We start from the raw sequence: 27,235 nt of genomic DNA, 5'->3' as shown, positions 1-27,235 counted from the left end.
GGGATTCACACTTACCTGGCAACTGGGATGAGATTATCACAGACAGAAATACATAGCTAGCTGGACCTGGAAGAGAGGTGTCATCCCACTCCCATCATTCATTATTCTCCACTATTGGTACTTAAACTTCTGTATTCCTCTTGCTCTGGCACAGATTGTTCCAAGCACAGAGAGGGATGTGGAGGAGAAGGGAGTCATTGAAGGATTGAAGCACTCTTGTGTCACTGATACACCTTAGTTTACACAGGCATTGAACCCCTGTAACCAACCTGCCTTCCATCCATCTCGCTATCTCTCCCTGGCAGATAGAGCATCTGTATATTTTAGCTGTGTTAGCAGCAAGAGCAGCTCTGATGCACTGGTCCCCTCAGATCACCACACAAAGCCAGACAACACCAAGACTATGCAGACAAGAAGCCAGAGGAGGATTACACTGTACCTGGAAAACATTTGGCTATTCAGGCTTGCAATCCCTTTGTGTTGCTAGAATAGAGCAAAAGGAAATAATTAAAGGCTAAAAACATACCCTACTATTATTAAATTCCTGAGGATGAGCTATTTTTAAGGTATATAAATATTTGGCAAGAATTCTTAATGATCCCCTTTTAAAGGAATTTCTTTATGTAGGCTAGGGTTAAGAAGATATTTTTGCAGAATCTAATAAAATGCATGTGAGTTTTATGTTGTCTCATACTTCCATTTAAACTGCAGTGTCTAAATGGCAACAGGTCCCAGAATAACAGAAAAAATATTTTTCACATTTTTTCCCCAACATTGAAATTAAATATCCATTAAGCATTATCAGTTCTAGTGGTATAAATTATTTACTTACTACATACACAATTACCATTTTAATGAGTTTGACACAATTAAGATTCTATAAACATTATTGTGCAGTACAGGATTTCTTAATACTTTGGGGAGATAAGGAATGAGGAAGAAAACCAATGTGCATTTTCATATTAGAAACTGATCATATAGATATTTAAAGAAAAACTACAAATAAAATAAGGATAAAAATAAAATTCTGTGCAGCAGCATTTTAGACTATACAACAGATTTATCAATTGGGACAAAAAATATAAACCATTTTTTATCTTTCACACAAACAGTTCAGAAAGTTGGTTCTCGTGCAACATCTTTGATTTGCTAATATTTTGAGTAATACAGGCAAGATTTGCAGATGTGATCATCCAGCACTTCTCAACAATTTTTTTCTTCTGAAAAAAATCAATAGTAACCTGGCTAAAAGTGACAGTTGGTCTACAGAAAGGAAGCATTTTGGTAAGATCAATGAAATCCTTTCCTGTATTTTAACTGGCATTGGATTAGGGGTCACAAATCACACAGTTCTCCATCACTCCACAATGCTAAACCTGGGATGCTATTCCAAGAGCACAGAGAGAAGCACCTGGATGTGCCACTTGTTTTGCCGCAGGGTGAACACCCACACTGCCCACAGAGCAACTCTGTTGTCACACAGCTTTGCTACAATCCCACAAGGCTTGGAAATCTGCCTGTTGGTGCAGAAAATAGGGGCATTTCTAAACACAAGTCACCGAGCTGTGGTTGGGAGCTGGGAGGTGCCTCAGACCTGTTTTGGCTTCTCACACCCCTGGGTAAGGACCTGCTGCTGTCCAAGTGAGCCTTTGGAAACTTTTCAAAATCTCTGAGAAATTCTGAAAAGATGCCTCCAGGTGTTTGCATCACACTACCACACACACACTCTCCCTTGTCTCCCAGCTACCTTGGGAGAGGCCATTTGAAATGACAGTATTTGCAGTATTTGCTGTCAAATCTGTGTTGGAGAGGGCTGGGGTGAGCAGCAGCGCTGCTGCTGAGAGACAACTACTGGCAAGGATTTCAGTTTTGTGGTGAAAATCAAGCTACTTCCAAAAAATAAAAATATGCTCATAAGTCCTGGTTATCTCTGCTACAATGAGACAAGGAGGCTGCCAGCTGAGCCACATCTTCTAGAAGTTTCCTGTTAAGAACATTAAATTCCAGCATCAGAACAGAAACAGGAATAATGCAGTTCAGGCTACAGCAAAGGCACAAGGAAACTAAAACTTGCAGGAAGAAAAGTAGTGCCAGGAGGACACAGCATCTTTGAAGGACATTAAATAGTCCCAGAAGACTTCCAGGGCCATGAGAAAGGACAACACAGCCAGGTACTGGCTCCTTCCCACGGAGCAGTAAAGCTCTTGCAAAGTCTCTTTGCAAAGCCTGTTTTTGTGTCTTCATAACCCCTTATTCTTTGTCACACAGCTCCCCAGAGCTAAACTGTGCAGTGATTTATTTTGCATGTGTGTTATATCACAAACTTGTTGACAAGGCACAAAACTGCAGTAATCCTATGGGAGAAGTCTCGTTGCAAGTTTGCCTGGATTTATATTTTCTATTCTTCACAAAGCCTTTAAAATTAAACCACAACAAAACTGTGACTTGTGGAACCAATGAGGCTGAAACTACTACAATTGAAAATCAGATACCATGACAACAAGTGAAATATAAGACAACTGCTACATTAAATGAGATTTGGAACGCTGCAGGATTTTCTGAGTGTTGGGATTGGAGTTTTTTTACATTGCTGGTTGTTACAGTGCCAGGTTTGAGTACTGACACAGGTCAGTAGACCTCCCTCTTCCACCTAAAAGGATGGAAAGACCCTTTTTATTTATCATCATAGGATTAGGAAGAGAAAAGAGTAACTCTGCACAAGTGGAGCTTCCACATGGAAAAAACCAGGAAAACTAGAAGAGAAATAAAGCCAGCTAGAACTCAATTATCTTCAGGAGCAAGCTGGCAAGATAAAGGATCAAGTTATCAAGCAGGGCTTCAATTAGGCTGATTTTTAACTGTAAGTAGATTTGATTAGTAGTGTAAATCACAGTATGAGGAGGCAACTTCAAATCGTATCATAATGCTGAAGTCACACAGTAATAAAAACTAGACCACCTCCCTAGTAAAATATTGGAAACCATCAGCCAGACAGGCTGCCCACATTCCTTTCTATTAACTCCTGATTCCAGCTGGTTTAGCTTTTATAGTCTGCCAGATATTGAAAGGAAAGCTAATATCATTAATGACTTCTAGGTCTAAGGAATTAATTTCTATTAGTTCTAGCTAAGAACTCATTCTTTTAAACAATCTGCTATTGATTGGCATGACAGCATAGCAAGGGGAGAAACAGCTTTTCCCATGTCCCTTTGTTTACAGGATTTCCAGGCATTATGCCAAAGCTTCTCTATGTTAAAGAAAACTCCATTCTTCCACATCCTTCATTTCCCTGCACACAACTTGACTCCCATGCTGTCAAATTCCATTTGAATCCCTGATACAATAAAATCCATTTTGTTGCACTCAGAATTTATGAACTTCCATTTGCTTGTTTTTCTGAGCACAGCAGCTCAGGGATAGGAAACAGGAGAGGGTGGAGAAAGAGCTCTTTGATTTACACCTGGCTTTTCTTAGTTTCATCTGATGGCCCCTAATCCTTGCATTAGAAAGGAGTGTGAAAGTCAGCTCCCTCTCCATGGCACTCGAGGTTTTTCAGCTGTTCTTGCATCTCCCCTCAGCTGTCCCTTTTTCCAGATGAAGAATTCTGCATTGCTCACTCCCAGTCATTTGAGTGCCCTTGCACAATTTAAGATAAGCAATCTTGTTTCATCTAATATATTGATCAGAGATTAATAAAGACTGTAATGACTGCATTTGAATTTCAAGTTTTTATCTGTCAGATGCTAGGACTTTATTTTCCAAGACACAAAAACAGTGCAAAGCATGACCCAGGCCAAAAAGCCCTCTCTTGAGTTTGACTGCTGTTATTTTAGTTTTGATTCGAACAAAGCTATGAATTTTCCAGAAGATAAGATTTTCCAAAAAGTTATGGCCATTTATCTGTGCAATGAAATAGCTGCTTAAGGGCAACTATTAGCAAAACACTATTAAAAAAAAAAAAAAAAAAAAAAAAAAAGAAGAAGAAGAAGAAGAAGAAATAGAAATAAACTCTTTAAAAATACATAAATATTGAAGTATTTTCACATCACTGAGCTGTGTTCTGCCTGCTGTGTTTCCCAACTCTCTAGTAGCATTACGCCACCACGATTTTATCATGACTCTAAAATTAGTTCAAAGCTTGAAAGTTTAAAAAAGTACAGCTATTTTCACAGCATATACCTTCATTCTGGCCCACACTGAGTTGAGTCTAATGTCAACAAAGATTTTTCCTCAATATCAAAGGCAAAATCACTTACCAGTAGAAAAATATAAAGTATTAAAGCTAATGGGTGTTGTATCCCTTAATCTCACTGGAGTATTTGATGTAACACTTAAACATTAAGCTTTAGGAATCTTAATTTGTTATTACAAAATCATACATGCCTTCTTTCTCACCTTACACATTTGAGTATAAGAAACTGAGTGACAGCATCCAGTAATCTCAACTGTTGTCATTACAGTGCAAGAGCTCTATTGCCATTACATTGCAAGGGTTCCATATTGCTGGAGTTTTTTACCTCCTTGATGTTTCTTGTAGGCAGCTCCTCTAGACACTGACTCCTCCTTGTCCTTACAATAGCCAACTGACTCCAGTTCCCCTCAACCAACCAATCCACTCTTTTACAACACTCTTCTGACTGGCTACAGCTGTGGCCTGTTAACATCAGGCCAGCTCCTAACCCTTAATAATTGGCTCAGCTGCAACTCTTTAGGGGATAAGATTACTTTCTGTACCACCTTCATTTACCCATACTGTATCCCCCTACACTCAACTATTCAGAATATTGGTTATTCTTGGTATGCTTCAGGAGCAGAGAAAGAGAAATTAATCAATATTTACCTTGATGCTTTAAAACTGTGTGGATCTGCAGTCCAGGACAGATGCAGCATGACTTTTTAATTCTCACAATCATTTCAAACCAGTGACCCCCCAGAAGCCTCTCTATATCCACTCAGTATGATGAGCAAATTTCCAACACTCTCAATTCTTTGTGCACTCTTTTGCATGTCCAGGCTTATAACCTCTCCTGAAGAAATGGTAACACAGGAAAAGGTGCAGGTGGCAAAACCAACATGTTCAGCAGTCTTGAATATCTTTTCCTTTTCAGAACTCCACCTAGGGCTAGAAGAGTAACTGAAATGAAAATAGACAAGAAGGAGAGGCACTGAACCCTTATTGAAAGGGCAATAACCAAACTGCCTTTCTCCAAAGTAAAAAGGCACTGAGACCAGCGGTGAGGAGGGACCCAATGAGCATCACACCACTGTGTAATTAGACAAATATCTCTGGTATGGAAACATCACCAGTGTTGGCTATGAAAGCAGCTATTATTCCCAGCACAGGAAATTCACAATTTTGGTTTATTTTGGTTTTTTTTGTTGTTGTTGGATGGGGTAGGGTTTTTTGTTGTTGTTGGTTTTGTTGGTTTGTTGTTGTTTGCTTCTTGCTGCTTGTATAACAATGTCTTATTGCATACAACCAGGCAATGCATTAGACAACACTGAATTCCACTTGGACCTCTTCCCAAGTGTTATGAGACAGACAGGAAGACATTAAGAAAATATCCTAATCTTTTTTACAGCAGTAACTGATTTTACTTACATTTCAAAAATCTACTAAAACACAGGGAATACCATTAGAAGATTAAACTGAAATTATCTAAAATAAAACGTTTGGATCAGGGAATTTAAAGTAAGTGTGCCTTGAATAAAGACAAGAAGGGTAGGGGTCAAAATAATTATTTTAATTGCACTGTTCAATGGAATCATCCCAGGGAAAATAATACAGAAATGGAAAAAAAAGCAAAACCAAATAGCTCAATACTTTCATTGGAATACTATTTTTTCATTCTAGGACTTCCAACTCATATCAGAAGTGATGGTCTCTAGCCAGCTCTTTGAAGGCAAGTGGATATTGAAAACCACTTACATCTTGCAGAAACATGTCTCTAATACATATCTCCATTGTGCTGATGCCAAGCAAAATACCAGAAAATTTAATTAAAAGCAGAGATTTAAACAAAAGTAGCTTTGAACTGATTCTCAGTGGCCTTATTCTTCTCACTCTTTACAGCTATCAGAGAGGGAAGGTCTGATGTCCGGTAAACTCCAGTCCTCATCCTCCCTTGGCAAGATCTCAGTTCAGAGATGTAACCTTCAAAGCTGAGGTTCCCTTCAGAATCATCACAGGAACGTGTCCCAGAGTCCTCCAGCTTGACCCCATCCACATCAATTATCCTGTTCACAGGGAGCTCCATTCCAGGGTTCCCTCTCACACCAGGAGGATTAAAGCTTCTGCTGGCCTTGGCTTTGTGAGAGGTCTGCTCATAGGAGTTTCCTGAAGTCCCTTGTGAATCATTTTTCTTTCTGTTTGCACCTAACAGAAGAATTAAAAAGAAAAAAAAAACACAGAACAAGAGAATTATGTATCTTCTGGTTTTAGCAGTTTTCAGTATTGCAGCCTTCTCTGAGGCACCAAAGGTAGTCAGCTGGGATATTCATCCACCAAAGAGACTTACTGATGGAAATTTAACTAAACACTGGATCTCAAAGATAAATGTGAAATACTAATATGTATCTGTCTTAATGTAGCATTTTTCAGAGTTCTTGAAAATACTCCATTAAAAGTAACTAATTAGCATAATTTTGTACACCTCCAGAACAAAAAAATTCTTACAGCAGCAAACCCAAGGGTGGAGAAGAAGGACCTTCCACTGGGGCAGAATGGGAGATGTTCCTTCAGTTGAACTGGTCTTCAAGACCCTGCTGAGATAGTATTTTTACTTGGTAGGGCTTAATTCTCTAGCAGACTAGTAAGGGATTATTTGAAGTTGCAGGTCACTGTCCTGAACTGCAACAGAGCAGTTATGAGCCACAGGACAAGAATAAAAGAAACAACTTCACAGAATCACAGGTTGGTTCAGGTTGGAAGGAATCCAGTGGGACATCTGGTCCCACCTGCCTGCTAAAGCAGGGTCATCCCAGAGCACATGGCCAAGGATTCTGTCCAGATGGTTCTGGAATATTTCCAGTGAGGGAGACCCCACACCCTCTCTGTGCAATCTGTTCCAGTGCTCAGACCAGTGAAGATGTTCTTCCTTATTCAGGTGGAACTTCCTGTGCATCAATTTCTGCCCGTTTCCTTGTGTTCTGTGGCTCAGCACCATTGACCAGAACCTGACTCCATCCTCTTCCACCCTCCCTGCAGATATTTATAAATATTGCTGAGGTCTCCTCTCAGTTGTTTCTTCTCAAAGCTGACCAGGCTCAGCTCCCCAATTCTTTCCTCCTAAAAGAGATCCTCCAGACCCTTGACCAACTTAGTGGTACTTTGCTGGACCTGCTCTAGGAGTTCCTTGTCCTGAGGAGCCCAGAACTGGACACAGCACTCCAGATGTGTCCCACCAGGGCTGAGCAGCGGGGCAGGATCTCCCCAGACCTGCTGGCATTGCTGGCACCATTGCTCCTCCTAACCCACCCCAGTACTCCATTGGCCCTCTCAGGCACAAGGACACTCTGCTGGCCCATGGACACCTTGTGTCCACTAGGCCCCCCAGGCCCTTCTCTGCAGAGCTGCCCCCCAGCAGGTCAGCCCCAGCCTGGGCTGCTCCATGGGTTTGTTCCTGCCCAGGAGCAGCACCCTGCATTTGCCCTGGCTGAGTTACAGAAAGTTCCTCTCTGCCCACCACTCCAGCCTATTGAGATCCTTCTGAAGGGCTGCACAACCCTCTGAGGTCTGAGGGCTTTAAACACTCAAGGAACACCTGAGTTACATCTAAAATCACAGTTGCCAAGATTCAGGCCTATTCACACAAAGTCATCACTATCCCAAGACAGCTGTAGTTCAAACCCTCGAGCTCCCAAAAGCCAGTTTTGTGTCAGGTGTGACCCTGCAAAGTACAGGGAGCTTCTGAAAGCAAATGTACAGAAGCTGATTTGCCTGTGTCAACAGCAGCAAGAAGGGAAGGATGAAGGAGCTGATTTCAGGATTCACACCACAGTTAGCAACATGGTTTCTGGAACTGAGGCTCCCCCCATAATGATATAAAGAGGGACAACATTTTCAGATACAGAGAACTGCTTTCATTAGATCCAACTGAGAGCCAAGAAAAAAAAAAGAGAAACTTTCAAGGCACAAAAGCAGGCCTGAGTAGGGACTTCAATTTCATATTTAATTCCCTTTTTCCATATATCTTCTTATCCATCTTTAAAATATACCATCTTATCTGACATTCTTTACCCAAAGCATTCTCAGATTTTGTGCCACAGTACATGCAAGTGCCTGACCAGCATGTTTAGCCACACAAATCCCATGAGACTGGTGTGGTTAAATCCCATAACTGTCTTTCAAATATTTTATTTGTGTTTATTCCATGAAGTGATTGGTACAGTTTTATGCAAGGAAAAGAAATTTCCATGTATAATCAGCACAATCAAGAAGTTTTTGATATGGAGAATGGAGGAAATGCAAATGAAAAAGACCAAAAAAGCACTTTCACACACTTTCAATCAAATCACTCCAGGGTCTTCTTGAGGCTTAAAGCTTTCTATTTAAGAAAAATAAGTTAAAATCCTCAGTAGTGCAGTGCTTAGTGTTTTAGCTACAGTGAAGCCCCACATGAGTAATGTGAGTATTTTGCATCAGTAATGCTTGCTGTGTTTTCAGAGGAATTAGATCAAACTCCAAACAAATCAGCTGAGCAGAGAGGCAGAAAGCTCCCAGCCCTGCTAGCCCAGCATGACTTCAGCCTACTAAATTGCAGCTAACATTTAATGGGACTGTATTAGACTTTGTGTTTAAATCTCCCTACTGAAACTAAACGTTGCCTTAATTTTAACTGCTGCTTGCCTGGCTGGGCTGCAAAATGCTATTATTCTGTTCTGGAACGTTTATCTTAACATGAGTGTACTGAATTGTTCTCTTGATCTCTTTACTATTCTACACCCTTTGAGGAAGACCTGTGACTCTCCTTTCAAGTTGCTTTAGAAGAGCTACAAATTGCTGAAATGCCTACTAATGACAAATTCCCACAAATACATGGCATTGACAGAGCATGACAGACCCAGCTGTCCTAGCACTCAGAATACATCCTCCTATGAAATGTCATGCAAAGGAACATCTTTGATTGAGGTGGAAGGTCTCATATCTGTTGACTTGGACTACGTTGAAACACTTTCCACAGTCAAAAGACACAGCCTGCATTAACAGGGCACAAGAGATGAAAGAGCTGGAAACTCTTGTTGAGGAACACCATGGAAGGTGCAAGTATTGCTGAATTTATTTGGGTGCTAAGCCCTTCTACAGTTAAATATAAGAAATGCCATTAAGTCTTGGAATTATGGTGTCACTGAGTCAGCACACAAAGCAACTGGGTGTGCAAGCTGCCCAATAGGAACACAGCAGAAATAAGGTCAATGTTTGCTCCCAGGCTTCACAAGACATAAGCTCATCTGAACAAGAACATATCCACATTATAGGCATATTTTTCCATTAATGTCCTTTTTAGGAGCAATCTCTCTGCAGCATCAAATAAATTACTACTAGAGGCAGGGCAGTAATAGAGAACATCTTGTCTAAAATACCAGTTCAAAAGAATGTGGAATTACTAAGGGAGGATACTGTGAAGATGATTTCACTTTTCCTGTCAGGGTAGAAAATATCTTAGCTCATCTTCACCAAATAGGAAGATGATTTCAAGAGTAGCACTACACAGAAAAAATATTTCAATGTAATTTTTTTCCTCACTTTTTTAAGAAAAATCTTTTATGGAGCAAGGCTATTTAACACAAATAGTAGGCGAGATTTGCCAAACCAGCTTGTGCATAAACGTATAGCACAAGTTTTTAAGTAGACTCAAGACTTGCATGTACTTAGTGGAGCTTTATAATGAGGTTTCAATGCAGTTTGTAACACTCTTACACTGGTCTCCTTCTCATGTTTTCTGAGTAACAAATGCCTGAAGACACCCAGCTGTGCAGGGCACCATCTAAGGTGCAGAGGGCCTTCACAGGGAAAACTCCTCTGCACGTATTCTTGACTGAAGTGATGAATACCTCCATGGAACACTCTGCAGATGCTTTGCCATGTATGGAGCGTGTCAGGAATGTTATTACATTCCCAAATCTAATCTCTCAGATGTCCTACATAACTTCAGTAGAGAAAGGAAGACACTGCTTATGGCAGCAGTCACACAGGTGAATTTCCAGCCTATATCATCCCTATTGGTAATCTCCTCCCTTGCTAAGCATTCCACACAGCTCTTGAGAAATTTTCTTGTGCATCTGATCTTGTTGATGTGTTCCAGCTGGTTTAAAGATGGGAAGATGCAGGTCATCCTTTTTCTTTAAACCAGAGATCTGCTGTGTTACAGACTCACAGCCAAATGACTGCTTAGAAGGCTTAACTGCACCCACCTGCATTTTTCCAAAGGTGACTACAATCAGGCACTGTTTTGGCTGATCTCCTGGTTTCTGTTATCAACATTTCTCTTTTTGTGATATTTGGATTTTGTGTATTATTCTCAAGCACTCTAAATTTAATATTGTCATTATGGAGAATTATATTTATAAAGACAAAGGGAAATCTTCTTCTGTATTAAACAATCCTCCAACTTTAAGATCTAAGCAAAAGATCACAAGACACTGTCTTCCAGGTAGTTTAGGAATAAGCAAGCATGTGGCCAAATTCCACACAGGGACGAGGTCAGAAAAAACCTGGAAATTTCAGGAGCAGCATTAACGGCCAAATGTAGATGAGAGGATCATGTAACTCTAAGTCTAATGCGGTTGCTTGGTGATTTAAAGGCCTGCTCACACCACCTTGCAATTATATTGTTTCTATACCATAATCAATAAACGCATTTGTCTTCAATGTGCTAAATTTTAGTTACGATTTTCAATAAAATCTCTTTCATGTAAATTGAGTGTTTCACTCATCATTCTACCTTTGCTAAAATCCTACTGTTCTTGTGAAAATCATTAACTATTTAGATGGCTCTAAGTTCTACTGAAAGATAACAAGAATATACTGCTTTTCATACCATTGATCCCAGGCATTTGACTTCTAATGCCAGAGAGGATCTGATCTCAGTTAAAGGAAATGAGCTCCAGATTAATGATTTTGTACTGACTTAGAGCAGATAAAAATCTGTTTGAAGTATTTCATAAATCTTAGAATATAACTTGTGAAAAGAAGCCTGAAGTTTTCAGGGGCAGTTCCTGGGACTGGAGATTTACAGACTTGTTCCATCCCCAGATGCAATCAGTGTCCCAGGCAGCTCGGGGTGTGCTGTGACACGGGAGCCTGGGCAGACACTGCTCCAGCCTCTGACTCCGTGGAGCCTGCCCCAAGGTGGTGCCACACTGCCTGAGAGAGCATTTTCTTACATGAGACTGAGAAAAGGAGCCCTTTGGTGGTCACTTCTGTAGTGGGTGAATAGATAGTCACTTCTATTTCAGAGTCCTAGAAATACATCAATATAAATAACTTCTCCTTAACATGGACATTATCTGTCAGTTTCACTCTCAGACAGACACCTATCCCTTTCTGTCCTAAACTGTTAGGAAATGCTACTTCTACATATTAGCCCTCCCACACATGGATTCTTTTAAGTGGTAGATGAATGACTTCCACACTGGCTGACATACTGTTACTACTGCAGGAATCTTTTTTTTTTTAAAGTTTGTACAGTGATTTATGCTTCTGAAGGGAAAAGGATACTTTACATCAAAGTTTTAGAATACCAGAGGTTAAATTTTCTTTGGCAGTTTCCTTCTTTTTATCTCGTAATTGATACAGCACCAAGGAGAAAGCAGACTTAATAAAAGATTCCTACCTACAGTTTATGCTAAATCTTTTCAAAGAAAATTTGACTTTATATGCTGAATTTCACTTGCATGATGAAACAGCAACTGCAGCATATGCTCAGTGCCTTGAAATCTGACTCAGTAAAATGAAGGCATCGAGCCAGGAAATGGGTTGTGCTACAAAGCAGCAGTATTCTACATTACCAGTTTATTTACTTTTTTCCTGGGAATTTTGTGAGTACATTTGCAGCATTAAGTTTAGAAACGGGCAGATGGAAATTCTTTCATTGCACTCATCTCCAAAGCATTCACAAGAAGAACAAAGCACCAAACATTATTCAGAAAGACAAATTTGAAATGTCACATGGAAGAGGGAGCTCACCAGTGGCATACAGATGCAAAAGAGAGAGCACTGGAATCTGTGTTTGCTGAAGGCAGGGACCCTTCATGTGCACAGCTACAACAGCAGTGAAGGGAACTGCACACAATGTCATTTAAAATCCAGGAGCACTCCACAAATAAATTTGAAAGTTCTGAATTTTGATCCAGGCAGACATGTGTGCCCTCAATAACACTGTCCAGTTTGCTCAAACTTTCCATTTCTCCACTGCTAAACCTGAAACATTTTTGACTATTTTCCAAGCAGTAGGTATGATAAAACAACTCTGCAGCAGCCTGCACATACTCAGCCCTCAGTGTGATCTTCCAGCATTTATTGTTTTGGTTTTCCATCAGTGGTCAGTAACAGCAGGTTTAATTATTGCAGAGTCCTGTGTTGGGAGATATTGGATTGAATTACTTGAATCCATTTTAATTTAATCTGCCCTTCATTAGGTTATTTTTCAATTATGAATGTCTAAAATGTGGTTTCACTGGGCTACTGGGTACATTTCACCAATAATTCAGCAAAGTTCATTTCATCATCCAAATGCTGCCATTTGGATGATGAAATGAACTTTGGGTAGAATAGATCTGGGTTTGGCCCACATGCATTTGGCTCAAAGGGCAGCTGCCATTTTTCTAACATTTCATCCAGTCAGTGATAAAATTCGCAATTCTTTCTAAAATGTTTATCCTGTTGCTTGATCAAAATAAGTTTACATTTCAAATAATCATCCCCCAAGGTCTCCCTTGCTTCCCATTTGTCTACTCTAAACTCCCCTTCTCCTCAGTTTGTTGTGGATCAGTCATGTACTACATGTAATTCTCTCATTGAATCATGCTCTGATTGAAAGAGGACTAACACATCCCAGCCTTAGTATTTCTGGATTCTCATGGGTACTTCTTTATATTGATCCAGAATCCAATTATCTTCTATAAATTAACACAGAACCAGTAAAGGATATGTTACCACATGAAAACAGCCTTTGTTAAAAATAATTACTTAAATTATTCTTACATCTTTTACATCATGATCACCCCCTCTTCTTGATTTTTTATTTATGTTTTCATTCATGTGGTTATCCTGATTTACATAGGGAACACGACTGGACTGTCTCTAAAATATGCCACATGAATTAAGAGATTATATAAAATTTTAGTTACATACATATCGTATCATTTGTTACAGAAAAAAGTTTATTTTCAAATTTTGAAGATAGAAATGTGATTTCTTTTAATGACCTCTTAATCTCCTTAACTACCACAAACTTTTTTCCACTTGGAATTCATTACCATTAGAATTGAAACATTTAGTAGCCAAAAAAAGCAAAAGTCACAGAAATACCACTGATCTCTGCTCTAATTATCTGATCTCTATTCTTCAGCTGTGGGGTACTGCATCCTTTTTGTGAATAATAAAAAAGATCAGCTGGGGATTTTTTGGGGGGGCTTTTCGAACCATAGCCTATACCAGACTCTGATAGACTATTCTGCATTTTATTTCTGCATCATTTATCTTTCACAACAAAAACATCCTAGCACTGGTACTAACTATTCCATTTTTGAAAGATTTCTTCCAATAAGAAAGTAAGCAAGTTTATTTCGAGGATACAAATCTATTTCAGAAAAACAGCAGTTTCTTTTAAAAAAAGCTATATAACTTTAGACTAAATTAATTCTTTAGCTTCCATAGACATTCTATTATGCAATATTACAGAGAGTTTGCCATGCTTTTATTTCCCCTAGCTGGCTTTCTATCTTAACCAATGGCACCATAGGCTTGCTAAAAGATGGTTTTGAATAAACTTTTCAGTTGCAGTGCTGGATCCAGTCTATACATCTCCTTAAAAAAAAAAGACCTTCATACTTGGCAGACAATTCCACTGACTGTAACTCTAGTGTCGTTCTGAGAATAATTCTCATTCTAGCTGAAAAAAAAATGCCCCAAAAAGAACAGGTGTCTTTTTTAAGTGAAAGAAGAACAATTTGATGGACTCATACCTACAGTCTGGATTGCTGCAAACTGTCCTATCTCAGGCTGAAATGGTATTTAGTGAAACAGCCCAGTTGCTATCATGACAAAATGCCCACCTACTTTGTAGTAGAGGCAAAAACCATCATGAACAACTCAGACTTGTGGAATATTGCAAATAAACAATTCAGTGCAAGGCCTGTGGCTTAATACAGCTCTTGAGGAGACTACAGGTTTGGGAGGCAGCCTTTCCCCATGGGCAACACATGTCCAGCCTCTTGGGAAAAACTGGGCAATGTTCAAAGTACCCAGACTATACCAGGCAATTAAAAAAGAAAAATAAAACAAAATAAAAGCCAAGGGGATTCAGTCAGCGTTTTGACACTTTCAAAAATGAATGCATCACTTCAAGCCAATCACACCACACAGTAATTATTTCTTCCACAGATGGGACCACCATTATATGCAGAGACATGAAAGAATGTCTTCAGATTCCAGCAACCTCTGGTTTTTAAAGTGGGAAATTTGCCAGAACTAGCAGGCTTATTCAAAATAAAGACATTTTCTCTTGATGAGTAACGCAACTAGAATCAGTAATAATTCTTGTGTTGCTAATTTATTTGCTATTTACTTCATAGCTAAGTATTAATACATTATAAAAACATTTCAATTATTTCAGAAAGTTAAGAACTGAGCTTGAAAATGTGTTCTCAATAGCTCTGAGTGATGCAAACCTTATTTTGCTGACTTCCATTGTTCATATTTTCCTTTCTAGATCATCAAGTGAAAAAACCCCAAGTGCTACCCATTAGAGGGATGGACATTGACCTGGCTTTCCTACACCAGCAAATTGTCCCCTGCAGAACATGAGGGACCCTTCACTCCTCCCAGTCCTTTTCCCAGCATTTATAAGCCCAAAATGTGCAGGGTAAGCACACACGTCATTTGTCTTTAGGCCAATTTGGAACCAAGACCAGAGACCTCTGCAAATTATGAAGTCATTATTTGTCTTTATATCCCAACATTTTAATTGAATAAACCAATCAGAAATGCAATTTCCATTGATGGGGGTTATGAATGAACAACCATTAAAGCACTTAAAAAAGCAACCATTATTAATGATTTAGTCCTTTGAGATTTCAATTCTTGACTGGAGAGAGTTTCCAGAAGTCTTTATTATAATTATGTACATCATCAAACAGCCTTTCCATGCAAACTCCAATCATGAAAATAGAAAAGTTTTGATTCACCCCACATTTTTTCCATAAAATCACCGTTCTTTTATAGAATACAGTTCCCATTAAATAGTAGTGTGAGAGGAATGTAGAATGCAGCTAATATATGCAGTAAGATTGTAGCAAAAAAGGAAGGTTTTTAATTTTTTTTTTAAATTTTTGTTATATCTAAAAAAAATCTGGTTTGTCAGAAAGTGAAAAGAAATTTAGATTTTCAGTTTTGCAAAATCAGTTAGATTACTTACTCATGGGTGACTATGACAAAATAATAAGGCGCAATCACCACTGAAAGTATAGAACACTAGTTGAAATACATGCTAATTAAAATTAATTTAAAAAATAAATTAAATATGAATGGTATTACTTATTTGTTGTGAAAAAGTCTGAATCATTTTAGAAGGGGAACTGCCACAGGACTTTCAACTGCTTTATTTTTTTTCTTGGAGGCCCACAAATATGTGAGAACACAGTGACTTTTGGAAAAACTGGATTTTCATTCCCCAGAACACAATGAGACCTAGTTAACAGCACGACACGCCTCTCTGCAGAATTATTCTTTTTTAATTAGGCTTCACAGTGCTGTTATGTAGGACCCATCTCAAAGAGTGAAAAGAGTAGTGTGGTCTCCAGCACCCAACCAACCCCTCCTTTCTTACCCAAGTCTACCAAATAAAGAGGTGGTTACTTTGGTTATTCCACATCAAACGAGCTGAGATCTCCAGCTCACTTCTTAAAGACCAGGGAAGAGTTGCTTTAGTTTAAAATAAGAAGGAAAGTAATGAATATAAAGTTTAGCCCAAGAACCCAAAGACAGAAGAAATTCTCGTTTCAGGAGTTCCTGTTATGACTAATTCCAAAGAAAACTCCTGTCTTATCTGCCTTCTGGAGCACATGCCAATGCTATGGATTTCACATGTGACCCATCAGCATCTCAAGACAGCATTTGCCCTTGGATGTCTAAATTATTGATAAATCTAATGTTTATCAGCTTTGTCTCATGGTAATTGCTTGTTCATGTCTATTTATCTGTTTGTCGTAAGAAGGTAATTTCAATCAGAATTCTTAATCCGGGACTGAAAGAATTTTTAAAATAATGAATAAAATGAAAGCTTAAAACCAGTTTGCGTAACTAGAGCTAGAATTTATTACTCCTGAGAGAACAAGGATACAAAATACATGTGAAAACTACACAAAGATTTCTACAAAGTAAAAAGTAGAAAGTGGGAAAAGGGAAAGCTACAGCTCAGTGGTTACACAGAAACTTATGGCATGCATTAAAATATTGTAAATTCATGAAGTTTTTTTTAAGTGCAAATGGTTTTTTTTTAAACAGTTCTCACTGAAAAATATGCAAATTGATACCTATGTTGTACACTTGACATATTATCAGAAAGACACCAACACAAATCTATGCATATATACATCAATATGTCTGAAGTACATTTTGTGGTTCTGTTATTCATAGGCACTGGTTACAAGTCCGTCTAATACTCAGTTTCAGAAATTAAGTGGTAGCGCTAATAGAACATTTCTCAGATACTACTAATAAAGGAATTGGCTTTTAAAATGCCAAGAGGATGAAATAATTTGCATTGCCATTTATAAGCATCCAACAACCAAAGAAGTATTTACAAATCATCAACCATACAGATAAAGAACAGTATCAAATACTCTGTGTAAAAAGATAAATAATTAAAATGTATATTCCCACATCACAAAGAAATGTGATCATACAAATATGGCACCATATGTTTGTGAAACATCAAAAATAAATGTAGCACATAGATACCTCTTCTTATATTTTACATTAAAATGCACAGTACAATGACTGTAAATGTCAATGTCACGACACCCATTGTCTTCAAAATCCTGTTTCTGGTAACAGCAATTATTAGTAGAGTCCATGTTTATAAAGAAATTCCATACTTCAGCCTTGGGCTAATATTGCTCTGTGATATTGCTAGACCATGAAACTTACTTCCTAAAAAAGTTACATATTTTCTTTAAAATTGTCTATTAGAAAGCTACTTGATATGTGAATATTCTGGGAGAAAGTGTGATAGATGCAATCTATTTCTCTATGTAGCAAAGTATGGGTTAAAAAAAATAACATTTTTATTTTTGTCACAAATATCAAATTTATTAGTGAAATATATCCTAAATTGAGGCTTATCCATTTAAAATTTTAATCATAAACAATACTGCAATTTTCAATAATTAGGGGTTTTGTTAAAGTACTTAAACTTCCAAATCCTAATCATGTATCTCATTATGAGAAATGGATCAGAAAATCTGGAACACAACAGTGCTATGGAGCTCAAAATGCTGATATCCTGTTTTGTACTCTGAGGGTGAATGAGATAATTACAGCATGTGGATGTATTTCAAAGGTTTGTCTGCATGTGGCCACTTATGGTTACATGCCAAATCCAAACAAAAGTACATTGTTAAAGGCAACCAGAAGTATAACAGTTAGAACAGACTAAGGCAATTAAAATCTTTTTTCCTACTTTTTTTGGTTAAAAAAAATAAAAATTAAGGTGCAGAGAGAATTTTCTTTGCTGTTTTAATGGGTGCCAAATACTGATTAACAGTGCCAAGGAAAAGTAGTTTTACACAAAAAGGAAATACTATTAAAATCTAGAAATACCTGAATTGGATCTTTGAAATCCAGATTTTTCCTGATTACCTGCAAAAGGAGTTGGGGGCGGATAGTTGGCTTCCGTGAGTTTACTGATGTCTGACAGTGGCGTTGGTGGTGGTGGTGGTAGCAAAGTGCTGTTAGGGCTGCTAATATCTCCTTCAGCCACAAGAGTCAAGTCTGCCACATTCTCATCATCTACCATCTGAATGCCTTCAGCCTGCAGCTCTCTGGACTGCCTTTTCCACACCGCGGCGTTGCTCTCCTGGGCGTGCGGAATCGGAGACAACGGAGGGCTGAAAGGGACACTGAAAGTCTTCTGGCTGTGGAGCGCTGCCAAAGCAGACTTATGTTTGTTTTCTGAGTAACCCACTTTCTTTACTGAATTTTCATTAGAGTTTTGCAGGGACTCCTGTTTTCCACTGGGTGATGTACATCCATCACTGCCATCGCTTTTTGAAGCTCGCTTGCCTTTAGAACCTGCGGGTGTAGATGAGGATGGTTCTGGTCCAGTGGGTGGTAAACGAAGAAAGTCAGGAAGAATAAGGTCTTCTTTCCTTAGCAGTCCACGTTGGTCATCTGCTCTGTTACTCTGTGCTTTGGATATGAGTTCAAAAAATTCTATTGGGGAAAAACCCAAAATTGACAAGTTTTTGTCAGAAAGTGCAATGCTATTAAAACGTACATTTTCAGCACATTTATTTTCCATGAAGATCTTCAATTCTTTCAATGCTGCCTTGAAATAAGATCCCATGTTAATTAGGAACTTTTTCAATTGCAGCAATGTTCACTAGCATCACTATAATTAAGACCATCAGCATTGCTATTGTAAGAGTTTTGCAGTTTAGAACAGCTGCAATTCACTGAGCCTTGAACACGTCTTCAATTTTACGCAGTTAATAAATCTGTACACACATGCAGGATTTTTTAATTCTTTATACAAAACAAGGCTCTAGTCTTACAGACAATGGGTGCACATTTTTATATTCTGGATGGGTTTTACCCATCTTAACTCAAAAATAGCATGCCATTTGAACATTCAAAGATTCAGAATGTTGCAAACTTCCTCGTTATATTGACTTTCTCTCAGAGTAATTATATTTTATCACAGTTTCAATTCAATTCATGGCATAGTTTTAAACCAGGATGTTATCATCACAGGGTATGATCAGATAATGATTTAAGTAACCCCATTTTATTTGGAGCTGCAATGAATCAGTAGCTTACAGATAGTCAGTAACCATCCAAGGAGCCATTACCAAAAGTGATGGGGCAGCTTTTTAAAGAGGCTTTAACACAATTAGAAGTGATTTTCTGATCATGTCCCTAATGATATCCAATGGTTTAATATGTTTCTATAAATAATACTCATAATAGATCAACACTGTTCTAAAAAGTTTCAAAACTTGGCAACAAGAAACTTATCAACTGTAAGCCAAGAATTATACCACTCCTCAAAAAAGAAGCATTGCAACAATAAACAAACTCTTTGGTACAAAACATAGACATATAAAAATATGTAATTCTTAATATAGGGTCTCTGCATGTCCTAATTTTTCAAGAAGAAAGCACTTTAACTACAGAATATTAAAAGACGCTTTAAAAGGCCATCTCCAACAAATTAAATAAAATCAACAGTTCCAACCCAGCTTATAAATACTGTTTGAAGCAAAAGCCATTAAGAAATAAAGCAACAGAACATTAGTATCATTTTAACTTAGCATAATGTGAAGTCGTACACTTGCACTTGTATGACCTTATTCCTAAATCCTCTACTCATACTTGGCAGGCTTTGCAATGTATTCATAAAAATTACTTTTTAACATGCTTTTTCAAATGCTGTAAAATCTGAAAGTAGCCAAGATGGAAGCTTCAAAATGCTTCTTATTGCCAAAGTTTTGCAAAATGGCGGTAGGCATATTAAAACATGCAACATTTCTAAGATGTGTCATACAAAAATGTTTCTGAAATTTCAAAGTTCATAGAACAGTTGTTTGTTTTTGCATTAAAAAACAGTCTACAACATTTAGTATGCATTTTTCAAACTTTGACAAATATCACAAAACTCAAAATAAAATGTGAAAGCCTCGAATTCTGAAGTTTTCAAATTATGTTAATGTTTTACTCAGTCCTAGGAAAAAAAATGAAAGTATTAAAATGTGGAAAACAAGTTAACAAAAGAGTAAGAAACAGAAAATAATTTAAAATGCACTAATATATTGTAATAACACTTATATGAAAAAAAACATATATTTTGCAGTAGAAGTTTTAGCCATAGCATGTTTTTTTCAGTTCTAGTCAGTGGATATTTATTCACAGATGAACATTCAAAGGTAAACATTCATTTGCTGTATAAATGTGCATAACCAGGTTTTGGATATGCATACGGGGTAACTTCAGCAGTAAATTTTAATCTGTGGGTCAAATATGGTCCTTTGAGGTTTGTTTTTCTACATGGGAAAATAGGGAGGAGCGTGTAGGGCTGACAGACAGGTCATCACTTCAGTTCACGTCCTAGGGCACAGGGTGTTATGCCAAAATTTCTAGTGCTACATAATTTTTATTTCTCTTTTGCCCATGGACGTCTTTCTATAAGAAAGCAAATTCTCTCATGAGTTTTTTTTCCAATGATATCGCCAGAACTATTAGGATGTAAAAAAGGTAAAAATAGGACTCAGGAAATGCAAGATTACCAATAACCTCTTTGCTTATTTCTACTTCTAAGCAACTTTTGCTGAATGCAAATTTTTCTGTTGCCCATCACATCTCCTCCACAATCTGACTGCCCTGCCCTGGCTGTTACAGAGTTCAGCAGAAAACTTACAAAAATTCTTACCTGAGTACATTTGGGTCTACACTACTGTGCAGTGCCTGTCAAACACTTATATAGAGGTGAACAGAAAGCCAAGCTTCTACACAGCTTACAGAGAGTATCAAATGGGATGTTCAACTGCAGTGGAGTAACTAATCCCCTTTTATTTTACAGGAATTAGGTACCCCTCACTTTTGAAAATCCCACTGGACACCTACATCAGTGTTCAGGTATTTTTAAATTTTCAACTTATAAAAACTTGACAATTCAAACACACCAAACAAAAATATAATGGTCATGACTATGATTTTCACAACACAGTATTAAACACGTGGTATCTACACAGACACAAATTTTTTCTAAGACTACTTATGTTAATATGTAAGCTATAAAGTTCACATACCCTCTGCTTCATCCAAATTTATTTTGTGACTTTTTTTTTTCCCAATCTTTGCAATAGAGTCTTCTCTCTTTGACAGCCGGACTTCCCTAGCATTTTTTCCATTTTCGCCTTTCATTTTGATAGAATTAGACTTTCCTAGAGTTCTTCCCTCTCCCTGCATTAGAAGGAAAGTTAAGGTACTACTTACATTCAGGCTCTATCATTGTATACATAATATGGCCTAAAGGAATGAGGAAAGTTATTTTGGAAACACATTTCTCTAACATCACAATAAATGCTTTAGTTTAGTCTTGATTACGGCAAAGAACATTTGCCATAGCAGTTCCCAAAAAAATGTAGAAATAAATATAATATTGTTTACTCTGAAGAATTCACGTGACAGAAATGGCCTTTGAACTACAGAGTAGCTCAGTTATTTTCAAACACGGATAAGCCAATGAGACACAAAACAACAAACACAACACAGTGAAAGAGTTAACTGATTCATCATGAAGACAAAGTTCTTCACAAATAAATGCTGTTGACAGTGGAAAACTATCAGACAGATAACAGCTATATTCAATCTAGTTACAGAATTTGGCCGATTCAAAACCATGTGTGAATGCAGCCTTTGATACAGAATTCTAGAAGGAAACAGAAGATGATCTAATGGAGAAAAATCGTTGCAGAAGACTTACAGTAGATCCTTGACTTCTTGAAGATACAGTTGCAGTCTGTTTTACTAACACGCCTCTTTGTTTCTCTGTAAACATTGAACATAAATATATCTTCTGTAACTACCGATTTATAATGCCCTAAAGAAGCAAGACTTAAGGGACAAGGATGGACACAACAGATTTTTGCTTTAAAATCACTCTAATGAGTACTCAGAAAATAGTGAGCACAGTTGATAACCCTGATATCTTTCAGTAAAAACCCACCAGAATATGCCTCTCATCTTCAGATTTTCCTCACACTGCCACTATTTTTAAAGTTAAAGGATGCTGAAGTTTCATTTACGCGCTAAATTTTCAGTTGATTTAGAACAAATAATCGTAAAATCTGATCATTCAGTTCGCAATTCTCAACAATATAATTTAAAAATGAAAAAGAAAATCAGCAGAAAAGACCATTGAAAGGCCATGTTAAATCTTTTCCATCCTGTTTCACACATCAATTATTTTGTATTTCTGCTGTATGCTCCTTGCCATTGTCTAAGTAATCAAAAGCTTCCATCAAATTAAATCTGCCTACAGCAAATTTAGTGACACAGAATCATTGCCCCCTTTCACTGGTACATTGCCACAGAACCACTGCCAGAATGATCCTCTATGATTTAGGCTTTTACAGATGCTGGCAGCACACTGGATTTAGGCTTTACTTGTAATCCTTAACCTAATTATGTGTGAAAGTATTTAGATCGAAACTGTTTTTCAAAATAACAATTGGTTCTGTTGGTTAGGAAAATGACAAATCTGATTCTCCTCAATATATACCTCCATCTTTATAATCCCAGCTCTTCCTTGAAGAGGATCTCTGCTCTAAGTCTATTTAATTTAACCATATCTAATTTAGTTTTTGAAAATAAGTGTTTGATATCTCTAAAAAGGTCTCCTAATGAAACCAAACCTTTACTCATAAGGGTGCTTACATTAATCTAGAGTGTTAATTGTGCCAAGAGATTGTCAACTGTTTAGCTGATAAATTTTTATTTTTACGATTATGTTGCCTAGGGTCATGAGTTTTTATCCTTTTTGGTGTTATTTTCAAAAATCATCACTTAAAACTGGAGAAGTAGGCTCTGGTACTTTCTCATATTAAGAAGGATATTATGATAGCAGCATATGCAGCTGCTGTACAAACTGCATCTGTTTTCCTTACACAGAGAATGTTCCTTGCTGAATAATTGCCAAATGCACCAAAGATATTTGGCACTTGATTCTCATTATTATTACTGGGTGCTATGTTCCTAAGTTTGTGGGTGCATCTGTGGCTCAGTGCAAGCAAAAAATTCAAACATTACTACTGCAAAATTTCTTACAGCAACAGTAAAAGTACCTGCTATCACAGATTACATTAATCTTCAATCTTCAGAAACTGCACTGCTTTTTAGTTAAAAAGAATATATGCTATATGTGATAGATACAAATTTATTCACATTTACCTCACCTTCACAGCAACAGGAAAAACAAACCATAGTCAGGGTTTGTAAAACGGATTTGGAGCCACAAACAAAAGCTTTTCTACAAACTTACCTCTACCCTTTGATGGTTCTTTTTCATCTAGAACAACCCGCTGGCCATCCAGATTAGATATAGGGACACCAAGATCAAGGGGCTCCTGCTCACCACTCTAAAGTCGGATCACAGTTTGTATGTAATAGAGAAAAAGCTGTTTTCAGAACAAATTTATGCAGTCTGACATTTTTGAAAGAAAACAAGCAAGGCATTTTTATGCTTCAGAGTAGCTTCAATCTATCCTTCTACCGTTATAAAAACGTTTATTCCAGTGGTGCAAAACTACCTTGATTTCAATGAGTGTAACCCTATTCTGTGAGAAGAATGGAATTTGGGAAAATGATGCACGGAGAAAAAAAAAATCATCCAATTTGTGAGTGTGCTCAAATACTCTAGCACCATTAGTGTGTGTATGCTCAGCAAGTCATGTTTTTCAGAGAACACTTTAGATTATTTTTTATTCTAAACTGATTGTATTATTTCATTAGTTTTGTAATTTCATTAAATGAAGTTATCTTTATACCAACATGCTTTTCAGTTATCTTAAAAACTTGGACTGGTTCAGCCAAGACAGCTTACATACTAGAAATACCACAAAATTAACTTTACATTCCTAGGTATTCCAGCACAAAAGAAAGGAGAACATGCCAGCCAAGAGTTCAGTAGTAGAGAACTTGAATCAGTCTGCTTTAACAAAATATTTCTGCAAGGGGATTTGTGGCAACTTTCATGATTCCCAGGACAATGGAACAAAAGCTTTAATCCAACCAACTTTCCCTGGCTAATAATGGGAGCTGAGCTCTGAAAGAAGCAAAGTTCAGGCTTACTTATTTTGGATGTTGGGTTTATTATGAAGAGAATATAAAACAGATGTAGACTAAATATTTATACTACTAAGCATAATGGTTATAATTACAATGCATTTTATCTCAAAATGTAGCTGTAGATATTTAAATGCCTAATTCTCAGGAGAGGAATCATTCCAGGGACTATCATATGATCTTCTGCAGACAGAAAATATAATATTGCTGCTTGAATTACATCAAAGAATACTTACTAGTCTTGCCACAAGTTCATTAAGATTTAAACCATATTTTGCAACAACAGGCCTTAAGACCTCTGTTACTGGTTTGGTGGGTTTTGCCTTCAGACCAACTGACCGGTTGATAGGAACAAGATCCAGCCTGAAACATAGCAATTGCAACATCAAGTGTGAAATACTCCAGTAAATAAAGTGAACAGAAATATGCCAAATCAAATCTACAACACAGTTGTAACAATTTACAGCTAGTAGCTAGCTGGAACTGCAGTAGCATGAATGTATGTTAACTGAAGCAACAACGAATCTATTATTTTATTTTTATTTCTTTATTATTATATTTAATTTATTATTACTTCTATTTAACACAAAAATTCTACTGTTTCGCTTGCCAGAACTGAGTGAAGGCCTGAGGCAGTCTATTTCAGACCAAGGAAAAGCATTCCACAGCACTTCCATATTTACAGGGAGATTTCTCTGACCAGTTTGGTCCAGGAGTCCTTCCCAAGTGACTCCATGCCTCAACTATAGACTTGGATGCAAGAAAAACATTTCTTCTCAGTTCCACAAGACAGACTCACAACTTGTTATGCAATTACATGAGATGGATTTGGACAAATATTTTAATTTTTAAGCAGACTAACACTGTGGAATTCCAGTGTTACTTCTTTGGGTTGGGGCCACCATACGATGAAATATCAGTATAAGAGAAACTTATATACCAACGGTGTAAAAGTAATTACCTTAGAATTTACAGGCTAAAGACAGTTCTTTTCAGAGCATATTTTACAATTTTGCATTATTAAAATGGTAAAAGAATAATTAAATACAATTTTTTTTTACAAAATTAAACCCAAACAACTTTCATTAGCATCTATGTCCCTGCACAGAACTGCGCCCAGCTTTGATTTGGTTTTGGCTTTTTTTTTTTTTTTAAATGCTCTCCATCTATGCCCTGAATCCTCCATAAACCTCATTTAATTGCAATGCTACTATAGTATGAAATCAAGGACAAGCTTATTACTAACAAAATAATCAGAAGAAATGTACATCATCATCAGATATTATTATCTCACAAAAATCAAACACAAGATGGTAAGTCATGTTGACTTTTCTCTTTCTCAAGAAGCCAGAATAACTAAAACTTTGTCTTTTATATTTTCTTTTAATTCAACAGTTACTAAATTGAAATTTTCAATTTTAATCATTAGATGGTAATTGATACAAAAGTGGCAAACACTGAGGTAACTAAGTATACCCACATAGTATATCTCCTTAGTCTGAAAATGTTCCAAATATTTGACTATATTTGCTTACATAGTATCTACCCAGAGAATGGAATAATGCAGAACATTTCTACATTTTAATTAACACACAAATAACATATGGTACTGCCTACTTCAAGTTCCTTTTTAACTTGGAGACTCAACAAGCTCACACCTAATAAAAGACTGCTCAATCTCAATCTAAAAATTGAATATGCCATGCAGTATTTATTAACCTGAAGTACCTTTAAATAGAAACTAGCCTAGCTTCCTAAGGAAAAGTAATATAGAGCCAAAATAAGGAATGCCTCACAAAATAAACTTCATTCACTTCAAAAGTCCAGGTCAGTAATGTAATACATTTTGCTTCAATACTTTTTCCTGAAATTATTATTTCAGGAGTTTTCATAGCATTAGTTTGGATTCATTTTGGAAAAAATTACAAATGTTATTTTGAAAAAAACACATGCTACCAAATATATTACATAAAACTAAATGTATAATGTACTGCATTATATTATATCCATACTCATAATTTAACATTGACTTTAAGATTCAGGGTTCATCAGAGGATTTTTATTTATACAATTAGTCTTACTGTAATTTTCCAGGTGGGCAAATATATACAGATAAAACTGAATGGGAACAGGTCATCAATAAATACATCCATTTAGTTTAAGGCTAGGAGACTTACAGTTCAATTTCTATATCTTTCTTGTGCTACTCCAACCTACTTAACATGTCTTTCTGATGTGGAAGGTCCCTCTGGACCCACAGATCTGTCCAGTGCTTTCAGAGCTGCCTCAGCTTGAGCATTTTGACATCATAATAATATTTAAATGTCCCTAAACTGGAACACTGGCATCAAAATCTCACTTGTATCCTAAGAGCAATCCAGGAAGCCCCCTCCTGCAGCTGCACAGCCTCCTCTTTCACTGCACAGGGAACTGGCAACATCTCCTTTATTGCACTTACAAAAAGCAAACTGGAAAGCAGGGAGGGAAAGGCCAGAGGAAGGCTTTATTTTTGACTCTTACCTAAATAAAGTGCGTTTTTCCAAGCGCAGGTCCCGAGACTCCAGGATGCTGCTGTCCTGGTGCAACACCAGGGGCTGCAGAACATGTCAGGGATGAAAGAAGAGAGAGCAAATTAATTCTAAACTATGTAAAAAAGAGCAGCTGTGTTGTTAAATTTTTTTTAAGGTAACTCGGAATATTATTAATATAGGCTGCTCTCATTCCAGTGACTGCTCCTTTACAATATGGAGCATGATTAAAGCATGTTTTCTTTTGGCTAGGTGTGAAACAATGACCAAAATTCAATTTCCACTGGAGTCAGCAGGTGTTCAGGAACTTGGTTGTTAAAATAAACCTAGATTCTTCAACTTATATAAATAACACAGAATAATGCATTAGAAAATACAGCCACCTAACAGTCTTTAAAAGCTTTAAAAGCCCATAACTATG

General features: G+C 37.2%; 1 protein-coding gene across 4 annotated transcripts in view; it reads right to left on the bottom strand.

Annotated features, from left to right (window-relative positions):
- Nucleotides 1-5,741: 5,741 nt before the first annotated feature.
- The window catches only part of RGS12 (regulator of G protein signaling 12), an 80,816-nt gene continuing 59,322 nt past the window's right edge, over nucleotides 5,742-27,235 (bottom strand). For 2 of the 4 annotated variants that reach the window (XM_054290097.1, XM_054290096.1), the window contains exons 10-15: nucleotides 26,807-26,880; nucleotides 24,523-24,649; nucleotides 23,484-23,580; nucleotides 21,927-21,991; nucleotides 21,250-21,403; nucleotides 16,510-18,655 (exon numbers count right to left, since the gene is read on the bottom strand). In XM_054290097.1, the coding sequence (XP_054146072.1) occupies nucleotides 18,027-18,655; nucleotides 21,250-21,403; nucleotides 21,927-21,991; nucleotides 23,484-23,580; nucleotides 24,523-24,649; nucleotides 26,807-26,880 (1,146 nt within the window). In that variant the 3' untranslated portion in view covers nucleotides 16,510-18,026. Of the gene's footprint in view, nucleotides 6,377-16,509; nucleotides 18,656-21,249; nucleotides 21,404-21,926; nucleotides 21,992-23,483; nucleotides 23,581-24,522; nucleotides 24,650-26,806; nucleotides 26,881-27,235 lie in introns of those variants that run through there. The other 2 variants (XM_054290099.1, XM_054290100.1) reach the window with 2 other exon arrangements.

The sequence above is a fragment of the Melozone crissalis genome, unplaced genomic scaffold (genome assembly GCF_028551555.1).
Source record: "Melozone crissalis strain CALT ecotype California unplaced genomic scaffold, PUWL_Pcris_2 ptg000006l_1, whole genome shotgun sequence".
Classification (NCBI taxonomy): Eukaryota; Metazoa; Chordata; class Aves; order Passeriformes; family Passerellidae; genus Melozone; species Melozone crissalis.
Note: the sequence above shows the minus strand (reverse complement) of the source record. Positions and strands in the feature narration are given on the sequence as shown.